The 24170-nt window shown below is 32.9% G+C and overlaps 2 protein-coding genes and 2 pseudogenes across 3 annotated transcripts; 1 reads left to right on the top strand and 3 right to left on the bottom strand.

The window, feature by feature from the left end:
- Nucleotides 1–24170, bottom strand: LOC145196897 (b(0,+)-type amino acid transporter 1-like). The gene is made up of 9 exons (XM_090087968.1): nt 24037–24170; nt 13358–13946; nt 13126–13251; nt 12652–12920; nt 12458–12561; nt 5047–5143; nt 4602–4757; nt 661–838; nt 1–192 (listed from the first exon to the last, which is right to left on the bottom strand). Exons 2-9 carry the CDS (start codon nt 13842–13844, stop codon nt 44–46), a joined length of 1566 nt encoding a protein of 521 aa, XP_089944094.1. The 5' UTR covers nt 13845–13946; nt 24037–24170; the 3' UTR covers nt 1–43.
- On the top strand, nt 1257–4096 carry LOC149888890 (zinc finger MYM-type protein 1-like). The gene is made up of 2 exons (XM_090087957.1): nt 1257–1346; nt 1563–4096. Exons 1-2 carry the CDS (start codon nt 1338–1340, stop codon nt 3321–3323), a joined length of 1770 nt encoding a protein of 589 aa, XP_089944083.1. The 5' UTR covers nt 1257–1337; the 3' UTR covers nt 3324–4096.
- Nucleotides 8536–10569, bottom strand: LOC149888889 (uncharacterized; annotated as a pseudogene).
- LOC149888888 (uncharacterized) lies at nt 8536–10999 on the bottom strand (annotated as a pseudogene). Its single transcript, XR_016452537.1, has 2 exons — nt 10931–10999; nt 8536–10852 (listed from the first exon to the last, which is right to left on the bottom strand). The product of XR_016452537.1 is annotated as an uncharacterized LOC149888888 (transcript).

The raw sequence follows: 24170 nt of genomic DNA, 5'->3' as shown, positions 1-24170 counted from the left end.
TTTGAGAATAGCAGTTTTATATTCTGAGATATCGAAGCAATTTTTATAATGCTGGTGACTCCTGTTTTAGAAGGTGACCATCTTCTCGATTGTTTTCATTTTTTCTTTTCAGAGATAGCAGTGGATAAACATTACAGTGATTATCAGGAGGATATTCCATATTGAGCCTGAGTAACAGAGATTCAAACCAATCTAAAAGAAACATTGATTCTTAACTAGACAAAAGATTTTACACGAAACAAAAAATTAAAATAAGAATTATCAAAAATCTAAAAGTAAATAAAAATCAAGCTAATGTTGCCATGAAAAAAGCTACTCAAAATTATAAATACGCATGTGTTAAAGTCAGTGTAGATATATATTGATTTTTAGAACTTTATCGTAACTTCATCGTAACTTTATTGTAACTTTATTGCAACTTTATTGTAATTTTATCCTCACTATTATTTTAGTAAAAAAAACAGAACACATTTTTTATGAAGATTTTATGTAAATGTATCCATTTACATAAAATCTTCATAAAAAATGTGGATTGATTTAAAAATTATATTAACTTAAATCTTAGAGCTTATTTATCCTATTAATAAATAAAAGATTTTTGGCTTAATTAACTTGGTTACTGAAATTGATCGAATTTGATTAATAAGGCCAAGAAGTTACCTAAACCATCAAAACAGAACTTTGGTAAAAAGTTGTGTTTTACGAAACCGTAATACAAGGGAATTGAAGAAAGTATTGCAAGTAAGCAATAAAACGACTGCAGTGGGTATTCGTAAAATGGAGCAACTGTGAAGTAAATTGAACATAACAAAACGAGAACCGGCATTCCAATAAATACCTAAAAATGGAACTAATTGATTTTAGTCATTTTTCTTTGCCAATTTTCAGTTATGACATAATTATGTTAGGACCAAATATATATATATATATATATATATATATATATACATGGCCGCCGAGAGGGGGGGGGGTAGACGGGGAATATTCCCGGGGCCCCGTGTGTGTACAAATAATTTTTTTTCATGAAGTCAAATTTATTCATCACTTATTAAATCTTCTTTATTGCTTCCAAAAAATCTTAAAGACTAAAAATGTTTTTAACAAATATGCTTCTTTTTATTCTTACTATTTTTCTTTTGTAATATTAAAATTCAAATTTTTTCAATCGAATTTCTTTCAATTGAATTTCAATCGAAATTAAAATTCGAATTTTTTCGAGCGACATTGTTAACTTTTCATTTGTTAATTTTCTTTTCAAACGTTAACAGTTGTAAAGATTGCATGACTTGATCTCTCATTAATGCTGCATTTTAAAATTTTCGTTTTAGACACTTGTGATGTTTTTTGTAAGCGTATATTTTAATTTTAGTTTACATTTTGTAAATAACATATACGTGTTAAATTAAAACTTTTGAAAAATATTACAATTGCGTTAAATACAAAATATTATTATTCAAATATTAATATTATTTTAAAAAAATGTTATTATTCGTAAACTTTAATTTGCATTATTTATTTATAAATTCTGTATAAAGAGCTACGTTTTAATTTCTGAAATACAGAATATGATTTCTCGCCATAAATCTGGATACGAAAAACGAAAAGAGCGACAAAAAAGAAATGAAGGAAGTTCTAAAGGTATGAGAACACTAGAAAATTTGGGGTTTAAAATTTCTTCAAAAAGACAGAACGATGACTATTGCGATAATGGAAACATTGATGCGGACCCATTAAGCGCAAGGAATGAAACGGAATTTGTTGGAATTTCTGCGCAATCTGATATTTCGACAATTTCTTTGAATACCGACTGTGCCAACATCGATATTGGAGTGTTAAAAGTAAATTTAACACCAAAAGACGTAGAAGATGCCATTCTAAGAGGCCCAGTACCACACCCAACAACATTTCCTGTAGATAAACGCGGTTGTCAATTCCCTACCTATTTATTAAGCTTTCGTTTAAAAAATAAAGAAATAGTTCCTCGTGATTGGTTAGTTTGGAGCAAATCTAAAAATGCTTTGTTTTGTTTTCCTTGTCGTTTATTTTATAAATTTCATGAGCAAAGATCAATTTTTGCTACAGAAAATGGTTGGCAGGCTAATAGAGGGTACAAAAAATTATATGACAGAATACCTGACCATGAAAAATCTAACAATCATAAATCTTGTTATATCCAGTGGCGAAATTTAGAAAAAAATATTAATAAACATACCACAATTGATTGCTTTATAGTAAAACAAATACAAAATGAGACACAGAAGTGGAAAGGTTTATTAAAACGATTATTAGATGTAATTTTGTTTCTTGCTGAGCGTGGATTGGCCTTAAGAGGTGTTACTCATTTGATTGGAGATTCGAACAATGGAAATTTTCTAGGATTGTTAGAACTTTTAAGTCATTACGGTCCGCTTTTAGAAGAACATTTAAAAAACGTAAAGCAGACACAAAAAGAAAAGCAGAGATTGCAAGTACATTACTTATCGACAGACATTCAAAATGAATTCATATCATGCTGTGCAGATTACTTGAGAACTTGTATTTTAAAGGAAAGAGAAACTATGAAATATTATTCCCTTATTGTAGACGCAACACCCGATTCTGCGCATATAGAACAAACTACATTCATTTTACGGTACGTTACTATTAAGTCCAACAAATTCGAAATTACGGAAAGATTTCTTGCATTTGTTGACTGCAATAAGAAGACTGGAGAAGATATTGCAAATTTAATTCTTGAAACGCTACAAAGGTATAATATTCCTATAAGTGACTGTCGCGCACAAGGATATGATAACGGATCTAACATGAGTGGATCATACAAAGGTGCACAAGCTCGCATTTTGCAAATTAATCCATTGGCAATTTTTTCTCCTTGTGCATGTCATAGTTTAAATTTATGTGGTGTTCATGCAGCAGAATCTTGTATTCAAGTAGTAAGTTTTTTCGGTACTATACAAAAATTATACAATATATTTAGTAGTAGCCCACAAAGATGGGAAATATTAAAAAATAATACTGGATGTTCTTTGCATACTATGTCAAATACACGGTGGTCTGCAAGAATTGAATGTGTTAAGCCCTTTGCTGAAAAAATTAATGAAATTAAAATAGCAATAAACGCTGTTTTGGAATTAAACCTAACGTCAGAAACTCGATCAGATCTTATCAGAATAAAAAAATATATGGAATCTTTTGAATGCTTAGTACTGGCAAAAATATGGCACAAAGTTCTAGCAGCTATAAACTACAGAAGTACTGTTTTACAAGCTCGCAATGCAACAATTGATGTAGAAATAACCAATTTGTCAAGTCTTCTTGTTTAATTAAATACAATAAGAGATGGTTGGGATACTATTTTAAATGAATGTAGATTGTTGGGCACATCTTTACAGATAAACACAGAATTTTCGGGGAAAAAATATACTAAAAGAAAAAAAACAACACACGAGTTAAAAAGAACACTGGCAGAAGAATTTAGAATTAATGTTTTCAATGTTTTCATGGATAGCATTATTGGAAATATGACAAGAAGATTTAATGCAGCAAAAGAAATAGATTCTTTATTCAATGTATTATGGTTGTTCCGTGACTTAAATGATCAAGAAATACAAAGTAAGTGTGAAAAGTTGCAAAATGTGTATGAAAATGATATTGATGATCATCTTAGAGATGAAATACTACATTTAAGATCAATTTATGATGCCAATATACAAAATATTTCTCTTCAGCCCGTTGAATTGTTAAATGAAATTAAAAAAAACAAACTGGATGTGCTATTTCCAAACATTATAATTGCAATAAGGCTATTTTGCACAATTCCAGTGACAGTTGCCCAAGCAGAAAGATCTTTTAGCATGTTGAAAAGAGTAAAAAATGTATTAAGATCAACAATGACACAAAACCGTTTAAATGACTTAGGACTTTTATCTATTGAAGCCGAAATGGCTATGAAAATTAATTTTGAAGAAGTTATTAATTTGTTTGCGAGTCGAAAGGCTCGCAAAGCTCTATTATGAAACAGTGTTTAACATTATTTTTTGTGCACTTTTTCCAAACTTTAACTTTTAAAAGATTTAAATAGTTTTGACTTTTAAAAGATTTAATTCATTTTCATTTTTAATTTTCAATGACCAGAGCACGCTTCTAGCGGTCCTGAGTATATGATTGATCATATTGAGGGCCCGTTAAGAAAATTTCCCCAAGGCCCCAAATTTCTCTCGGCGGCCCTGTATATATATATATATATATATATATATATATATATATATATATATATATATATATATATATATATATATATATATATATATATATATATATATATATATATATATATATATATATATATATATATATATATATAAGTCGTATGTTAAATATTACTAACTTAAAAGAAATCATTTATACCATTTACCGTGTAAAACTGATAAAACAAGAATCCAAAAAAAAACAATAACACATATGTGATGTGTAAGGAAAACTTATATCATACCACTTAACTTTAGATCAAACATATGTAGTAAGTAGGTAACACAACAAAACACAATCTAACACATATAAAATTCGAATAAATAACTAAAGGTAAAAGCACATTATGTAACCTTGAAAGGTCTTTCCGCATTAGGTCTCTTATATCTCAACCAAAGTAAAGCTGCCATAGAAGCTCCACAGTTTGCAGAGTTGATAAACGAAATATATTTGAGAAGTGTTGCAAAATTGGAAGACTTTGGAGCTAACATAATCAACGAAATAGCGCTCTAATATGAAATAATACATACCCTTTATCTGACTACATACACATACTAAATGAATTATTCAATTGACATGAGCCTATAAACTGCAAAAAAAAAAAAAAAAAAAAATCACAGAAATAGCAAAAGGAATAAAGGACACCAATATTTATATGTGGGGATACATATCTGGAGCACCCTCTTGGGTGTAATCTTCCTGCTGCGTTCAATGTTTCAGCTTTTTTACATTAAACAATTTTGCTATTGCTTTGAAGTTTTTGTTCTGTTTGTTTTGTTGAATCTTATTTGAACTTACAAAAAATACTAAAGACGTCAACGGAGTATGATGTTTGCTGTGAATAAGAGAAAGAATCTTTGGTACGTGTCCTTTTCGAGCAACAGCGTTCAGCATCCTTAAAAAAAAATTAATTGCAATATTGTTTCAAAGACGAAAAGAATAACTTATAGCTGTATTTAGATATGCTAGCTATGAAATGATCATTCTGCAAAAGTTATTCCACAAAAATATTGTTAAACAACCATAACTTTGTAACAATTTCAGATATGAAACTTTTTCATTCCCAGCAAATTTTAGGGTAATGTTCATAACTTGAGAAGAATCACCTTTCATAACAAGAAATTTTGCAGGCCACTAGCACATTATGCGTCTAATAATCTCTTAAATATTTGTGGTGATAGGTTGTTGCATTGGTACATAATTAAATTCAAAATAATAATAACTACCCTGTCTCACTTTTCCCAAAACCTGGGGCAAAGTGAGACAGATAACATTTGAAGAAAAAACTAAGTAAAAAATATAATTTTCAATAAAATTAAAGCAGACTTTTAATAAATTCGATCTGATTAAATATAAGAATGCAAATAAAAACACAAAATTATCATTTTATAATGTAATTCTACTTTTAAATCAAAAAACATGATAGAAATTAAAAATTATCAATAAAAAAAATGCATATGCAAAGTTTGATGATAGTAAAAAAATTTGAATAAAATCTATTCACATAAAAAGCAAACATTGTTTAATGTGCAGTCTTCGTGTACCCAAACAGTACATACACAACAAGTTATCCAGTCAATTTGGGTACCATTGCACCATTTCCCTAGACAAATTGGACAAAACCATTCCTCTTCCTTTTTTACATTTTTTTCAATCAAGCATTTCTTTAATTTTCTTTTCTTTTTATTCTTTTTTATATATTTTTTTGTTTAATTTATCATCACTGTTCTTTTCCAGTAAATTTTTTTCTTATTGTTCTTTTTTTTTTTTCCTATTGTTTTTTTCTCATTGTTCTTTTCAAGTAAGATTTTTTTCCTATATGGAGGACTAGTTATAATTTGAGACTTTTCAGCTAATTTTCTTTTTGTAGGATAAAGTTTTGGAATTTGAAGTATGTCTTCAAAAGAACTTGATAAAGTAGCAGTAGTCTCTAAAAAGCTTTCAATTGGCTTTAATTTATCATGACTCGTTAATTCTAATGTAGTCAACTCTGGCTGCTGTAAAATTTCAGTTTATTTTTTATCGCGTTCAAAGTGAATTTCATGAGGTATGGATAACCTTATTTATTATTATTAACACTTAAAGATGTCCTTGGATATTCATTTTCTAACAAATGCGGATTAAATGGGACAATTCCAGTTGCTCTAAAACTGGAAGTAGCATTTTCCATATTAGCAGCTCTTAAATATGCTTCATTTAAAATTTCTCCAAGATTTTCTATTTGTATTCGTCTTCCTGAATGGTTTTGCATCCATCTCATACATATTGATTAAAATAGGTTTTCAAAGGCTTGAAAAATCCAAGGTCCAATGGCTGAAGTTTATGAGTTGTGTGTGGTGGTAGCGATAGCAAAAACAATCCATTGTCATGAGCATAATCTATAAGTTTAAACTTTTGGTATGAGAACGATGACCGTCAAATATAAGTAAAACTTTGTTGATCAAGGTGCATCGTACATGTTTAACAAAATATTGTATATATTCAAAAAATAAATCAGTATTAACCCAGCCATTTTCTGAGCGTCCTTGAATAGTTCCAACTGGAGCATTATCTGTGAGTAACAATTACTTTTTTTTGCATTTAAATATCATCATGGATGGGACATAATGACCAAAACGAATTATATGCACATAAAAATGTCGTTGTGACTCCTTTATCCCCACTTGTCACTGATAAAACACACCGTTTTCCTGTAGATGAGATAACTTTTAATGGCTTATGGATGCATGACAACCCAGACTCATCACAATTAAAAATATGATGTGGCTCAAAGTGACATTTATCTAACAAATTCTCTAAATTACTAAAATAGATTTTAATATTATCTTTGTTCAAACCAAATACTCTGTTTATAGAAATTGCTTCTGGTTTTCTTAGTGATAAATCAAGATGGCATTTTAAAAAGCCTCGCACAAAGTCTTCTCCTGCTAATTTACTATCTTTGTTAATAGGATTTGGAATTAAATTTTTTTTGCAGAACTAAAATACTATCAATCTAATATCCATCATTGAGAGACCATAAAATGAATTGTCCATATCTTTAATATACTTATTTAGATCTTGTTCTTGTTTATCAGAAAGCACTTTTCTAAATCTTCCAAGTAAATTAGTATGTAAACTACTTTCAAGTGAACCCTTTTCAACACGCCGATGTTGTGAATCTTTTGGCACACTAAAGTTTTTACGAGCTTTTCTTAAAGACATCTTGTTCACCTTTACTTCTGTTATAGCATTTTTCATGTCATCTTCGTTCCAGTTAGCTTGATTAGTTTTTCTCTTGTTGTTTCTCATTTAAAAATTTTTGGTCACTAAATGACGACAAAGTTATATTATATTCTTTTAAAGTTTCTAATAAAATTATGTTTTACTTTTGCATAAAATTCTTTCATAAAATGATAATATCGCAAACGTTTACTTTGACGATTTATAAAGTTTATAAACTTGCTATCCTAAACGTTTACTTTAACGATCTTTTTCAGTAACTAGCGTTTTCGCACTTTCCCCGTAAATGTGAAGTTATAAATTTCTTAAATATCTTTGAAACAAAATAATCTGTCATAAAAATAAGAGTGGCAGCTGAAAGATAACAAATAAATGATTACAAACTCAATATTATGTTTGTTATGTGGTAAAAAGTGGCAGCGTGCGTGGATTTTTCCATATAAGAAAAAAAAAAAATTTTGATTTTTCAATCAAATTGACGCAACTCGTAAGCTTTAAACCGACTTTTCTATTTCATATTATTTGAAAAAACTGATGGAAACTACTTTAAAACATAAAAAAAACATTAAATTTTTAATATATTTAAACAAAATTACTGAATCATTTTAAAAAAATTCTGCACAAAGCTAGAAAACCTAATTGTCTCACTTTGTCCCGGTGTCTCGCTTTGCCCCAGGTTACCCTATATAACTTTTAAATTATAAATAAGTTGCTTTTTTCCAGAACATGTATTTTGTTGAAAATAGATAAAGTATCTATTTTGAAATTAATAGAATAAGATCGAGGCTTCGTACTCAAAAGAAAAAGTTACTAATAATAAAATTGCCGTCACTTAGTTTGGATTCGAGCTGAAGTTTATTGGAGTAATACCGTGTTTCTTTTGAATTTAATTATGTATTCAAATGTTATGTCTATAATGCGTAATAACATTTTAAAAAGTTACGAATTCTTAGCTCTAACGTAATTAGTGATCCTCAAATTCCCGGGAATTTCAATTTCGGGAATATCGGGAATGAAAAAGCTCATTCCCGGGAATTACCGTTACCGGGAATGAGATTTGAAATATTTTTTTTCTTTCTAAAACCTGAAAATTTTTATTCAAAAAATGCAAAAAATAATACAAAGAACTCAAAATTTATGTTTAAATCTACTTTATTTATTTATTTCGGAAATAACATTTAAGGAAAGAAATAGCATCGATGTTCTCATCACAAAGACGGTTGCGAACTTTGCTCACAAGAATATTTGCTTCCGAAAAACGACGTTCTGCAGCTACTGATGTTGCTTGTATTGTCTTCAGTCCCTCAAAAAGTCTATCCACAGTTGGTGAGCGTACTTTTGTCTTCGCATACATCTGCATCTCCTTTTTGTAGTCAATAACTTTGCCCACCTGCTTGTTGGTGACCTCTCTTAAAGCTTTCAAGGCAACTGTCAGTTGCTCACCTAAACTTCTTTGAACCTGCTGTGATGTTGATGCTGATGGTTCTTCTTACTGTTCAGGTTGTTCCACACAATCATCATTTTCAGTACTGAAGAGTCCTCCATCAGTTTCACAGCAAGTTTGCTCATAGCTGCAACAGTCGATGTAGCAAAGTGATTCGGCCCATTGATGCTGTTGATGTCGTGCAAGTAAAGGATGAGTGATTGAAGAGCGTCATGTCTGCGTTTGTTAATTTTCTCTTTGATAGCCAAGAAGATGTCCTGCGAGAGCTGGTAATCATGCATTTCTAAATTGTCCAAGAGAAACTTGATAGTTGTGTTGCAATCGATGAGATTTACTGATTTCTTTGACAAGAATTGAATTGCCAACTTCGCTGGACTCAGAACTTCTACCAGCTCCTCCAATCTTTTTGAGTCGATATCTGCCCATAAGTAGGTTTTGTCAATCTCCCTGTGGTTCAGAGCTTACTTTACAGGTCCAAGTACTTCAAGAACCTTTCGCAAGCATCATGAAGGCTGCCCCAACGAGTCTTTGAATCTTACTTCAGCTTAAGTTCTCTCCCGTTGTTTATCCTCTTTACGAACTTTTGGAGAATTTCATTTTTGACCGATGATCGATGGAAGAGGCTCACGATTTTTCTCAATTTGGTGATCGTTGATTGATAAGCGAAAACCATTTGAAGTGAATCGGCCTCCTCTTCATTGTCTGATTCTGTGTCCTCGCCGGCATCAGGTACATCTTCATCAGGTTCATCTTCATTTCCACACTCAACGAAAAAGACATCATCGTCGTCATTCACTGAAGCATCTGCTGACTGTTTCTTTAGATAAAGAACTTTAATAACACCCAGATGAATTCCATGATCGCTGCACTGAACGTATTCTGATGCGATCATAGAACCAAATGATACCATAGCGCTCGCACCATCACCAGAAGTGCCAACAATGTGTTTCTCTGGATACAAGCCAAATTTTATCAATCTTGCTTTGAACTGTTAATAAAAAAATAAAAAATAAAACGATTAAAAACCTAAAAAAAGAAAAAAATTATAGTATCAACCTACTAGTTTTTTGACATTAAGAGCAGTTGCGCTTCCATAAACTGGAACCATGCCCAAATTGATTTCTTTATCAACACCTTTTTCAAAATAATGAAGATTAATGTTCAAGAAACGTCGCCCTACAGTAGAAGTCCATTCATCAAGGGTTGTTGAAAAGAAATGCCCTTCAGCTAGATGAGTTTGAATCCACGATTTTATTTTAGCCTTGATGTCTTCATGAAAACCTAGAACAACTTAGCAACACCAGATCCATTCTTTGGGAAGTTTTTCGTTGGAAACTTCTCTTTTACATGCTCTGCTTTTATATCTGAGTTGACGATCTGTTCGAAGTTCAATCCATTTAAAGCAACTTCTTTAGAAATGGTTTCCTCAAACGATGCTCTAGTAAAATCTGTCATCAGCTTTTGCCTCTTTACTGGAGGATTGTCAGAGCTGCTTGTGCTTGGTTGAACTTGGTGGCTAGTTGTCAGTCCAGACTTCAATGGATCAAGTATCTAATGAACACGCTTTAGATGTTCTATCAAACCCTTCGTTGAACCTCCAGCACTACACTTGATAACAGCACTACACTTGAGAACAGCACTACACTTCCGATTGCCCAAGTCTTCGTCACAGCGTGCTTTATCTTTGCGGGAACGGGAACGGGAACGGGAACGGGAACGGGAACGGGAACGGGAACGGGAACGGGAACGGGAACGGGAACGGGAACGGGAACGGGAACGGGAACGGGAACGGGAACGGGAACGGGAACGGGAACGGGAACGGGAACGGGAACGGGAACGGGAACGGGAACGGGAACGGGAACGGGAACGGGAACGGGAACGGGAACGGGAACGGGAATCGACCAACGAGATTCCCGGAATTACCGTTCTCAGAATTCCCTTGAGGATCACTAAACGTAATTGCTTAGATATATGAATAAGCCCTCTCTGATAATCCGTTTTTTTTCACAAAAAAACTTGAAGTTCTTCTTTATACTGCATAGATTTCATTACGAAAGACATCTTCGGAAGGAAGCCTTTATACATGTTTACATTATTTGTTTCAAATAGCAATTAGCAGAAAGGAAATAATACTTATTGAGCTCTTATTTGCATTACATTTATAGAATTAAACACCACATTACCTACATTAACAACAATTACAACATTATTACACTATCAACATTACACAACATTATATAGAATTAAACAAAATTCTCCAAGTTTTATTAATTAAACTTAATGCTGATTGAACTCCGTAAAGTTTAAAAATTAAACTCTAATATAAAAAAATAACCTCGAAAACTTAAACGAGAAGAACACAAAAAAAATGAAGGTTGGGGAGACCTGGGCAAGTTGGGATAGTTTGCCACAGTTTTAGTTTTTGAGCTCTGAGGATTTCTGGGTAAATTTTTTGAAAACTGCAATTGAAAAAGAATATGAATGTTGCAAGCATGCTGAAGTGTTAAACATTATGAAAAAAAAAAATTAGTGAATCTACAGAAAAGAAAAAAAAAGTGCCAAATTAGCCCGATGGTATAGAAAATTTACTCCATCCCATCGGGCTAAGTAGGCATATCATATAAAAAATTTTCAATTGCATCTATTTTATAAAAACTGATGATAACTTTCATCCGACAATGATTTCGACCTTAACTTTTTTTGCCCTTAAACCAATATAATATTCAGAACAAAAAGAGTAAATATCAATCATAATTCATTATTGTATGATATAAATAATAAAAGTTATGTTACTAATTGTCATCATTACAGTTTTCACAAATGCAAAATAAGGTGTTTCAAATCATACAGAATTTATGAGCCCAAAGATGACATTTAATGCACTGAAACCAGAGTTCCTCCAGTTTTATCTTTAGAAAAGGTACCAGAACGAATCAAACAAAAGAATTTGTTATCATCAAAGTTATTTTCATGATTCAGACTTTTTTCTATTAGGTATATGCTTTTTTTTCTAGTTGGCTTTATATTCATCTAAATTTGAAAATTGTTAACTTTTATTCTTTTTCTCTTCCATATCTAACATTTTTTCTGTGCAGATTCTTTTTCTTCTCTTAAAATACTCATATTTGGTGAATCTGTTGAAAATGATGAGCTAACTTTTTTGGCCCTTTTAATTTAATGTTCTTTTTCTTAGTTAAGCTTAGTTAAGTCTCAATTCTTCATGAATTAGAATTGCAGTTGGCTCATCAGGTGTTTGTACATAATTGTTGTTTGAAAATGAGATATGGTAATATGCTTTTAAATCTTTTGAGCAATTAACTTCTGGCATTTTTTGTAAGAATATTATAAACAAGACACAAAAATCGCTATAAATTCAATGCGCGTGCGCATAAGCAGGAAGGTTTCATATAAATTGTGAAAATTTCTGGTGGAAAACTGCAAAGTTAAACGCAGTGTGTCAATTTACCCTGTAGCCAACTAACCCCGGCTTTCTCTATAAATTGGTAAATTTTTCCAAAAGGTTTTCTGATATTTTTAAATTACCTGCTATTAGAAATTAACCCTCCATTTGATGCTCCAAATGTTGAAGACGCAACACATGCTGGAACTATCCATGCCATTGGACCGTACACCTTTTCCCCAAATACCTTAATTTTTAAGTTTGTCATTATTTTAATTCAGTTGAGCTTTTATTAAAGCAAAAGTATAAAAGAATTAGTCATAACTTTGCTACATACCACCCCTACTGCTTTCAAATTGCCGATTTCTAAAGGCGTCAATAAAGTCAGGTAAGCTATGTTTACCATTACGTAGGAAACTATCACTAGTGACATTCCAAACCACATAGCCCTGGGTAGGTCTTTAATTGGGTTCTTAAGCTCGGCAGCAATTGACACTAAGTTGTCATACCCACCATACGCCCATGTTCCTCCATATAGAGCGTAACATATTTGTGATATGCTGAAACGCGATCCTTTAAAAGGATCTTGAAAGTTTTGATTATGCCCTAAATATAAATCATCATCATCATCATCATCATCATCATCATTATCATCATCATCATCATCATCATCATCATCATCATCATCATCATCATCATCATCATCATCATCATCATCGTCGTCGTCGTCATCATCATCATCATCATCATCATCATCATCATCATCATCATCATCATCATCATTATCATCATCAATAGTTAAGTATTTTACCTTGACCAAGTCTTACTAATCCTGTCACAGCTATCATTATTAATGCCAATACTTTTACAGTTGTAAAAAACTCAAGAACAATTGTTCCAAGGCGCACGCTGATGCAGTTCAAGACTAAAAGGATACCTAAACGTGTAATAAGAAAGTTTCTATTGCATTTTAAAAGTAAGTTTCCACTGAATACATCTACAAGTTTGTCTCCAAAAAAAAAAAACTATTAGAAGATACCTACCAATTATTATTGCAGCAATTAACTTGCTATACTCATCTCCAATTGCAATTGGGGTTGAAATGTAATAACTGCATGTTAATGTAACCATGACAAAAACCATCGGTCTTAAAACAATAACATTTGTAAATCCATACACAAATGCTGGAAGTTCCCCAAAGCTTTCGAATAAAAAATTGTAATCTGATCCAGACGTTGCTGGAAACATTGTTCCAAGTTCAACATAACATAGTGCTGAAAGTAAGGATATAAGTCCACTTCCCATCCATACAATTAGTAGCAATCCAGTGCTACCAGAATGCGTCGCGACTACGCTCGGTGAAATAAATATTCCACTTCCAACAACTGTTCCAACAAGAAGACTGACTGCGCTGACTAAGTTAATTTGTCGTTTAAAGCCTTCTCCTTTTTGTGGATGCGATATTTCTAAACTTGCGTTTGCAAAACTTTCAGGTTTAATTGTTGAACTATCATCCTTGATAGCTGTCATTTTTTGACTTTCTTATCTACACTTCCATTGTGTACATATTGGTAACAGTCATCATTTATAGAAGGTTCTTTTAAGAACTTTGCCTTGATATTCAAACAATTTCTAAAAAAAAATACACAACTTAAAAAAAAAAAACCAAAAACTTATTGAATTATGTCCCCAAATCAAGTAAATAGCACTGCTCGGTCACCATCAACATCAGTGCTATGAATTCTGCATATTAATTTTTTCATTTGGAGAAGATTACCATGATTAACATAATTCAATTATATAATTCGGTAACATAACACTGGGTAAGTCCAGTTGAAAAAGTTTTAATCGAGGACTAATCGGAGTTGCTTCTAAACAGCTTTTTGCATCTAAATCAATAACTGACTTAAGCAAATCACATTTGTTTTCACCAAATCAAAAAGTAATATGTAGTTTTACTCTCAAAGAAAGGAGAAAAAGTTATAATTATATCAAGTAGTTTACAAAATACTTCTTTACAATTGCGAGCACCTCTTAAGGTTAGTTGTCACAGACTCTAATTCAAAATATCTGCAAGATTAACATTTTTATATGAAGACTTAAAGTAAAGCAGCCAAAATGGCTCGAAGCTAATAACTTTGTTGAACAAAGTTGTTGCTCGAAGCAAATGTTTGAAATCGAATAACTAATATTAAAGTTTATATAAAACCTCTCACAAAAATTTTAGTAAAATTGCATTTAATATACATGATTTCTTCATTATCATAATTTAATACAAAAAAAACCCGTATTCCTTGTAAATTCCGATTATGTTTTTCAACATAACTGGATTAAAAGCAAGTTGTCGTCTTAGTGATAAAGTTGAAAAACTAAAACCAATTCGACTTTGTCCGTAAGCAAATTAGAGACGTAAACGTAAATTTATCTGAAACAACTTTCGTAATATTTTTGTTGTAAACAACAATTTTTAAGCACGCAGAATTTTAATGTTATTTTAGCGGTTTTCATGTCATTTGCTTGAAGTAATTCGCTGAAAAAGTTGGTCTGAACAAGATAGCCATACCAAGAAAACAAACAATAAAAGAAAAAAAAAAAAAAAAAAAAAAAAAAAAAAATTAAAATTTTTAATTGTTGTGCCGGTGTCATTTCCTCATGTACAGTTTTCTAATCTCATCCATTAGTTTTTGACAATTCAATTAGAGCATCACATATATCAGTCACTTATCTTTATAATATCACATAACTCAGTCACTAGATTATAAACGTGACAACCACAATTTAAAACTCTTCGTAGCTCATTATTCTTTCTTTTCATACTTGATCCATAATCATACTTCTGACCTCCGCAGTAACAGAGTTCAAGTTAATGCTAAGTGTTATGGTCCATTCTAGAACTTTCTAGATACAACAGAACATTTGAGAATCTTCCATAGAACTTTCTAGATATACAATAACGTTCCAGAATGTTCTGTATCTTTCTAGGAACTTTCTATTTTACTATAAATATTAAGTTTGTGATATTATTGTATTGTATTGGTATTACTGAATCAAAAATAAAAGCTTTACTGAAATCGAACTTTTCTTTGGATCTGTTAAGAAATATAACAGATTTTTGGCGACGAAGATCTCTCTATTTTCTAAAAACTACTCATGGAAGAAAAACACGGTGCTACTCTGGTAGCGATATTGGCAGAAATGCAGAAGCTGCAAGAAGCTAGTCAACGACAACTAGCCGAACACCAGCGACAAATCAAAGAGCAACAAGACGCCATTGTCAAACTGCTTGAAGCCAATGAATCAAAGGTCACTCAAGATTTTGCTGCTTTTGATTCAACAGCTGAATTATGGGTCGACTATCAGGAAAGATTCGAAACATTCGCTAAAGCTCGGGGTATAACAAGAAATAACAAAGCTGCTTATTTTCTCAGCTGTCAAACTCCAGTCATCTACAAACAGTTGTGCAATCTTGCTAGCCAACAAGAGACTCCTTTAACAGTCAACCATCTTTCGTATGATCAAATTGCTCAATTCATGAAAGAACAATACAATCCAACCAAATTTCTTGTTCGTGAAAGATTCAAATTTTGGTCAAGCATTGGTCGAAATCAAGGTGAATCTATTCCACAACTGGTTGCTCGAATTCGACAATTGGCTGCAAGATGCGACTTTGCTAACATCACAAATCCACTGGATGAAGCTCTTCGAACACATTTTATCTGCTCTGTTAAAAATGAAGCAGTGCTCAAAGCTCTTTTCAAGTGCAAAAACGAAGATCTAACTTTCGCCAAGGCGGTAGAAATAGCAACCGAAACCGAGGAGGCCGCCAAGGTAGCCAAGGAAACTGCCGTTAGTCCCTCAAAGTCTCCGATGTCTCTCCCAATCAATAAGTTGGGGCAACATAAATCGGAATCCAAATCCTCAGCTCCTCGACAAAACAAACCTCAGACTGAGTCAACCACTTGTAGAAGTTGTGGCAAATCGACCCATGAACGCAAAAATTGCCGTTTTAAGGACGCCGAATGTAATTTTTGTGGTAAAAATGGTCACATTGAAGCAGTTTGTTTCAAGAAAAAAGCTGAATCCCGAAAGACGGTCAAGTCTATATTCATTTATGGACAGACTAAAGCACTTCGCCAAGTCAGCCAAATCAATGTTGATGATGAAATTACACAAAATCTCCAAATCAATGGGCATTCGATAAGATTCGAACTCGATACTGGAGCTCCAGCCAATTTCATCACCCATACTTTATGGCAAAGTTTGGGTAAACCACATCTTCAATCGTCGGATTTACAATTCGAGTCAGCAAGCAAGCATCAACTTCCAATACTAGGGAAAGTTGAATTATCAGTTAAAGCTCCAACAACCTGTTGCAAGATCTGGTTCCACGTAACTTCTGTTTCTGGACTAAATCTTATTGGCCGATCGGGTATTCGACTACTTGATCTTTCAGTTGATGAAAAGATTAAGAAATCATCCAAGAGTACTGTTGCTAAGGTCTTTGAGCATCTCAAACCTGACACAGATCTCCAACAAAGGTGCAGAGTTCTATGTTCTGAGTTTCCAGACCTTTTTAAACCAGAATTGGGTTGTTTGAAAGACTTTGAACTTGAAATAAAATTCAAGCCTGACTACAAGCCTATCTTCTGCCGTCCAAGACCTGTACCTTTCGCTATTCAAGAAGATCTGGTTGACGCTTACGAAGCTGGTATCAAGCATGGTATTTGGAAACGTACTCAATTCAACGACGAAGGTACACCTGTGGTTCCTATTCAAAAGACTGCGCTTCCGGGACAAATAAAACGAAAGATTCAATTTGTGGCGACTATTCAGTCTCCATTAATACTCAGCTAGAACCTCATCGCTACCCAATGCCGTTGCCAGAAGACCTGTTGCGTAAACTGCGTGGCGGTTATGGATACACAAAAATTGACCTGGCTGACGCTTATAATCAAATTCGTTTGGGTCCAATTTCTCAGAGACGACTGGCTCTCAGTACACATACTGGTGTACTTCTCCAGCTACGTCTTCCATTTGGAATCACTTCAGCACCGGGGTACTTTCAAGAGACAATGGATAAATTAACAAGTGATCTACCTGGTGTAGCTGTCTATCTCGATGATATTCTCGTCAGTGGCAACAACGCAGCCGATCACATTTCCAACTTGCGTGGTCTTCTATAAAGACTAAGCAAAAACGGACTACGCTGTCGTCTAGAAAAATGTATTTTCGCTAGTTCTTCGATCGAATATCTTGGTCATATATTATCTTCGGAAGGTATTGCTAAAGGTAACAAAGTTGATGCTGTTTTGGCTATGCCAGTTCCTAAGGACGTTAATACGCTGCGATCTTTTCTTGGTCAAGTACAGTTTTACTGCAAATTTCTTCCTCCAAATTTGTCTATGACATTAGACCCACTCTATCGTCTAATTAAGAAAGATGTGCCATGGCAGTGGACATCCGAACAACAGTCAGCTTTTGAAGCTGTGAAACAGTTGTTATCATCTGATTCAGTTCTTACTCACTTCGATCCTTCGAAACCGTTAGGAATGGCAACAGACGCTTCAGAAGTTGGCATTGGTTCCATATTGTTTCATCGATTAGTAGATGGCTCTAAACGTCCAATTCCAAATGTATCGAAGACTTTGACTGATTGTCAACGTCGCTACAGTCAAATTCACAAAGAAGCATTGGCAATAATTTTTGGTTTGAAAAAGTTTAATCAATTTCTTTTTGATCGTCGTTTTACCATCGTCACTGATCATAAACCATTACTGGCTCTATTTGGTCCAACAAAGGCTACTCCAGCTATGGCAGCAAATAGACTGGCTCAATGGGCTTTAATTCTTAGCCAATACAATTACGAAATCGAGTTTCGTAAGACAGCTAAACACGGCAACGCTGACGCGCTCAGCCGATTACCGGTTGACCATGATAGCATTTTCGATGGGGAGGAAAGTAGTGAAGAAAATTTAATGATTTGTGCGGTGAAAACCGTTAGTCGTCAAATCAATATGCATGATCCGAATATCCTGGTCCGCGAGTCGAGCAAAGATCCTGTCATCGCTGCAGTTATTCGCAATGTTCGAGATGGTTGGGTCGAATCCGACAATAATGACGAAATACGGGAATTCCAAAAACTTTCCGAAGCTCTCTCAGTTTCAGGCAAATGCTTGTTCTATGGTCCACGTGTTGTCGTCCCCAAAACTCTTCAAGATCAAGTCTTGAAGATACTGCACCTAGGTCATTTCGGCATTCAACGAATGAAACAACTCGCACGATCTGCCGTATATTGGCCAGGCATTGATTCAGCTATCACTAATCTAGCACACCAGTGTACTACCTGTGCGGAAAATCAGAACCTTCCATCGAAACCGGCAGTCCATCCATGGATGCTACCAGAACGCTCTTGGAGTCGTCTACATCTTGATCATGCAATCAATTTCATGGGTACTAATTGGCTTATCATGGTTGATGGTCTATCTAAATATCCATGTATTCATCCTACGTCTTCTATTAGTGCCAAATCTACCATTGATTTACTGGAAGAAGATTTTGCACACTTCGGTTATCCACATGCTCTAGTTACCGATAACTATTCCTCATTCACTTCTCAGGAATTTCTAGAATGGTGTAATAGTCGAGGTATTGTCCTGCTCAAAGGTGCTCCATATCACCCCGCCACAAATGGTGCTGCCGAACGACTAGTTCAAACTTTCAAAAAAGCCATGAAGAAATCAAACCTACCTCCTAAGAATGCTCTTCAAGAATTTCTCATGGTCTACCGCCGAACTCCTTTAGCAAATGGATCGTCCCCTAGCGAATTACTCAATGGCAGACAAATTCGGGAGCAAATCGATCTGCTTTTGCCATACCCTGTTCATTTACAACAATTAAAGCAATCTATGGACTCTTCCAAAGTTGTAAAATATTCAGTGGGAGACTTGGTTTATGCCAGATACTTTAGCTCAAGTAATGATTACAACTCAAAATGGATTACGGCTATTGTCACTGAAGTATGCGGTCCTCGATCTGTCATAGTGAAGACAGAGCCTGATGGTCTAGTCTGGCATCGTTATATTGAACAACTCAGGCATTGCTACAACTCCGGGGAGGTGGAGGAGTCAATAATAGTACAGCCCGATTTGTTGTTGTGTGAGCCGACTGGTCAAGATAAAAAACAAGTCAAAACAAGACGATCTAGTAGATGCCTATCAAAGAATAATCAAAACGCTTGCTCTCCGTAAAACCAAGCTGGCGAGGAGATGTTATGATCCATTCTAGAACTTTCTAGATACAACAGAACATTCGAGAATCTTCCATAGAACCCTCTAGATATACAATAACGTTCCAGAATGTTCTGTATCTTTCTAGGAACTTTCTATTTTACTATAAATATTAAGTTTGTTATATTATTGTATTGTATTGGTATTACTGAATCAAAAATAAAAACTTTACTGAAATCGAACTTTTCTTTGGATCTGTTAAGAAATATAACACTAAGTTAAAAAGTTGATTGGAACTTTAGTAAGTCCAAGTCAGAAAAAATCTTAAAAATGTTCCTTAATTTGCGCTATATTGTCTGATGACAGCTTAAAAAATTGAATTGTAAGAGGCAGCAGCTCTTTCCTTAAAATGTTAGGTGTACAGTACACCGTGTACTATCAGCAATTATTGAATAATGCATGGCCTTTAAGGCTCAAGATAGTATTATATCATTAGCATTGACCCTAATAACATGTATTAATTCATTTTTAATCCTTTTTCCAAAATAACCATCTGAAATGTCACCTTTTGTTGCAAGTGTTTAATGGATTTGCTTCAGTAGATAACTTTAAAAGCATTTGTATCAGTGTAAAGAGTTTTTAACGCTGAAGTTTAAACAGTTTAAACGAGTTCTCTCTAAAAGCCATATAGTTTACTTATACTTATTATTAGGGGACTAGGTTTCACTTTTATATATATCATCAAAAAGTCGACAGCAAAAACAAAATATGTAGTCTTTACAATCAGAGAAAACCTCAATAGCTTTCTCCTTTTACAAGTTTTAAATTGTATTAAAAGCTAAAAAAATGTCAACAACTGCTATCTTTAGGGTATTTATTATTGATAATTTGAATGAAATCAATTTTAAATAAGTATGAAGTTGCTAAATTAAACAATTAAATAATTGCAACAATAAAATAACATCTTGCTTTGTTTCTTATTGCTTATTGTCTAAAAAGTTATTAAAACTTTTTAAAATACTATTATCATTTGCTTCATTTTGCAATATACTAACACCATTCCACCATATATTTGCAATATATTAACACCACTTCTAGAAATGTCAAAGCGTACGCTGATTTACTGTAGGGTATTGTAAAGGCTGGTAAAGCAGAATATATTTCTTAACTTTCTTAGCTTTTTCAAACTTTTAAGCTTTCTCAGAGTTCATTTTCTGTATTCACAATCTCTTTCTCAAATTTAATGTTTTATCAGACATTGTAAACATTTGTTATTTCTTAGATTGTTTACATTAGATTTATATTATACTAGTATAACATCTACCCGCTGATAATCAACTCATTCGGTAAACCCTATTCAGTAAATTGAGTTATACTTGAGGATGCTACACATTAGCCCTTTTTTTTAATATCTGTTCCCCAGTACGTTCAAGAATATTTGCACTCACCCTAAAATATATACAGTTCAGTCAGATTCCCTCTTGCTATTGTTTAAGCGTATGTATATGCGCCCGCTCCCACTCTTCGAAACTATTAATCTTTTTCTCTCGCATGATTAGACATTAAAGGAAATTGTCCCCTTTCATTATTAGCTATATCACTTTTATCTTTCACTTAAATTATAGGGAAAAAAAAAAAAAAGATTCTTTAAATCTACTTAAAAAATCCCCCACTCTCATCAATGTGGGGAAAAAACATATCTCCAAAGACATGGTTTTTAATCAGATTGCTCTTCTTCCCAAAACGTTTAGAAAATAAGAGAACGCCGTATTAGGGTTTGGAATACCGGACCGAAAATCAAATACCGGTATTTCGGTATTGAAAATTTATAATCCCGGGATTCCGGTATTAAACCGGTATTATTAGATTTCCTCTAATAATACAATTGAATGGATAATGTAATTAAAAAATGGTTTGGCAATTAATAAAAGCTATACTAACTTATTTAAAGAATAAAAAAAATAAAACAAAGTTTAGTAAAATGTTAATTTTATATTAATCATAAGAAAAGGAAGAAAACATAAATTTTTAAGGTTTTACTTTTTCTGCAGTTGGTTGTTGATATAAGATCTCAGAAAACATAGGTTGTTAAGCGAATTATCTCCCATCTTTGACCGAATTCTGGTGCAGATTAAGCCAGCTACCGAAAAAGCTCTTTCTGATTCTACACTGGTTGGTTGAATACTTAGCAAATAATTATATATTAAAGTTAAGTATTTTTCCCTTTTGCCATTTGTCTCAAAAAATGACATTTCTTTTTTTATTGAGCGTGTGAGATCTTTTTATTTCGGTTGATTCCACTCTCAGGTGATCTGGTGCAAATTTTTTTTGATATTGCTATCTCCAACTTTTCTTTTAAAGTCAGAGAAATTTTATTTCTTTTATCAACTTCATCATCATCGACATTGAATATTATATTTGTGTCTTCTATATTGTTGGCTGAAGTAGATGTTGTTGCTAAAGGTGCAGCTTCATAGTGCAAGTTGGCCACACCCAGACGTTCTATCTGTCAAATGATAACTTTTGTGATTGCAGCTTTTGTAATGATCGGAAATAATTCATAATCTCTATCGGTTTCATCATCGCTCGGATTTTCATTGGTGTCTGCATCGTGTAAATATTGCAAAACACTTGAAATTTCTGTTCGTCTTTCAAGAATACGTACTTTTAAAGCTGCTTTCAATTCATAACTTAATGAACATGGATGGCCAGTTATTGATTTCATCATAAATTGAATAGCAGCATCTGCAGATAATAAAGTTGCATCTTGTCGGCAGATTGCTTCAACTGTAAGCTTAATAGGAAGTAAAACTGAAAGGATATTTGACAACATTTCAAACTCTGTATCTGAAAAAAAAATAGGCGATTTAAAATCTATTAGACTCTTTTTGATGCAATTTTTTAATTTGACAAAACGTTCTATTATAGACACCAAACCATTCCATCGTGTTTTTGAGTCTAAAACCAGAGACAATTCTTTCCCGAACTCTTTTTTAACACATTTTTGTGGGAATTAGTCATTTTTTGTAGGCGAAGAACGAAATATTTTGACCGCTTTTTGAACTTTTTGAATTAATGGTAACGTTTGCTGATGTACCAGAAAAGACGAATTATCATCATCGTTTTCAGTGGAGATTATGAGTAAACCATTTTAATTTTCATAATCTTCATCAATTAATTTGTCATCATCTGTGGAATTCTGCTTTTTTTCAAATCTGAGTGTAGGAACTGATGTAATGTTGGCATCTTCTTCATTACACAGACTATCCTCATTATTAGGTTTTTTATAGAGTACGCCAATAACAGCCAACTGAATTCCATGCGCTAAACATAGCTGCTGATGTACTTCAATTAACCTGCCTACCTTTGTCATAACTGCAGCGCCATCAGTGGTAATACCTACAATATTCTTGATCGAAAGCTTAAAATCACTTAACCTATCGTTGACAAGCTCAACACATTTTTCTGCGGGAATTGTTCCAAAAGCACTAATTAATCCTAGATTCTAAAATTCTTTGTCAGAGTGGACATTAATATTTATGTGGCGTCTATTTCTTATCGATGTCCATTCATCGAAAGTTAGAGAAAATCTATTTCCATTAGCAACTCTGCTTGATAATTCTTTAATTACTTTGTCTCGTATATTTTTACTGTAATTCAATACCATTTTGTGCATTGTTTTGTGATCCTTTGGTATGTTAGAAAATCCTCTGACTGTTAACCCTTTTCTAATATCATATGATGTGGAAATAATGTTGAATGATAAACCTTCACACGCAGTCAACTTAGCTAAAATCGCTGGCAACGAATCATTCATTTTATCACTTTTAAAAAAGTTGTTTATAGTTACTGAAGGTTTTGATGTCTCTAAAAATTCTGAAGAATCTAAAACAGTGGGGCTACCTACATCTCTTTTTAACAAATTGACTTTATGAATTGTTTTTAAATGGGTATGAAGACCGCTTGTAGAACCTCCATGTGTTTTTATTATTTTCTTACACAATTTGCATTTAGCACACTGTCTTGCTTTTTCTCTTACAAAATGAAACCATGATGAATTTTTTTTAATTTGCTTTGAAATGCTCCTCAAAATCTTGAATATTCATATCGGTATAAAAAACAAAATTTCAAAAAGGTAATAAAATGTATAACTTATAATGTATAATTTAACTTACCGTTTGGAATTTTATATAATATTTTAATTTAACTAAAAATAACCAATATCATATATGATATTGGTATATATATACCCACATTTAATTTTGTACAATGAATTTTGTTTTCATTTATAAGATGAATTAAAATTTTAAACTTTTTGAGCTTTCGAATGGTGAAATTATTTCGAATACCAAAATAGCGGTATTCGACTTTTTTAATACCGGTATTTCGGCAACTATAAATTGTTCCAAATACCGGGATCCCGGTAACCGGGATCCCGGTGTTCCCAACCCTACGCCGTATATGTACATTCATAAAAATTTTTATTTACAACTCACCATTAATTTAGATGCAATATAGAAAACTATCCAAATAATAACGAAGTAGCATGACGAAGTGTTCAAAACTCTGTAGCTTAAGTCATTAAGAAAAACAATAATTAAGATAGAGTCATACTTTTGGGAACTGATGC

The sequence above is a fragment of the Hydra viridissima genome, unplaced genomic scaffold (assembly GCF_058129835.1).
Source record: "Hydra viridissima isolate aposymbiotic clone 2 unplaced genomic scaffold, HvirCarnegie_v1 scaffold_5, whole genome shotgun sequence".
NCBI classification, from domain to species: domain Eukaryota; kingdom Metazoa; phylum Cnidaria; class Hydrozoa; order Anthoathecata; family Hydridae; genus Hydra; species Hydra viridissima.
This window is presented reverse-complemented; position numbering and strand designations above follow the sequence as displayed.

Coding starts and splice junctions, on each gene's coding strand:
- LOC145196897 (XM_090087968.1), bottom strand. CDS start 13,844: ATGACAGCTATCAAGGATGATAGTTCAACAATTAAACCTGAAAGTTTT. Junction 12,921..13,125: donor ATTAGTAAGACTTGGTCAAG/GTAAAATACTTA, acceptor ATTTATATTTAG/GGCATAATCAAAACTTTCAA. Junction 4,758..5,046: donor TGACGTCTTTAGTATTTTTT/GTAAGTTCAAAT, acceptor ATTTCATATTAG/AGCGCTATTTCGTTGATTAT.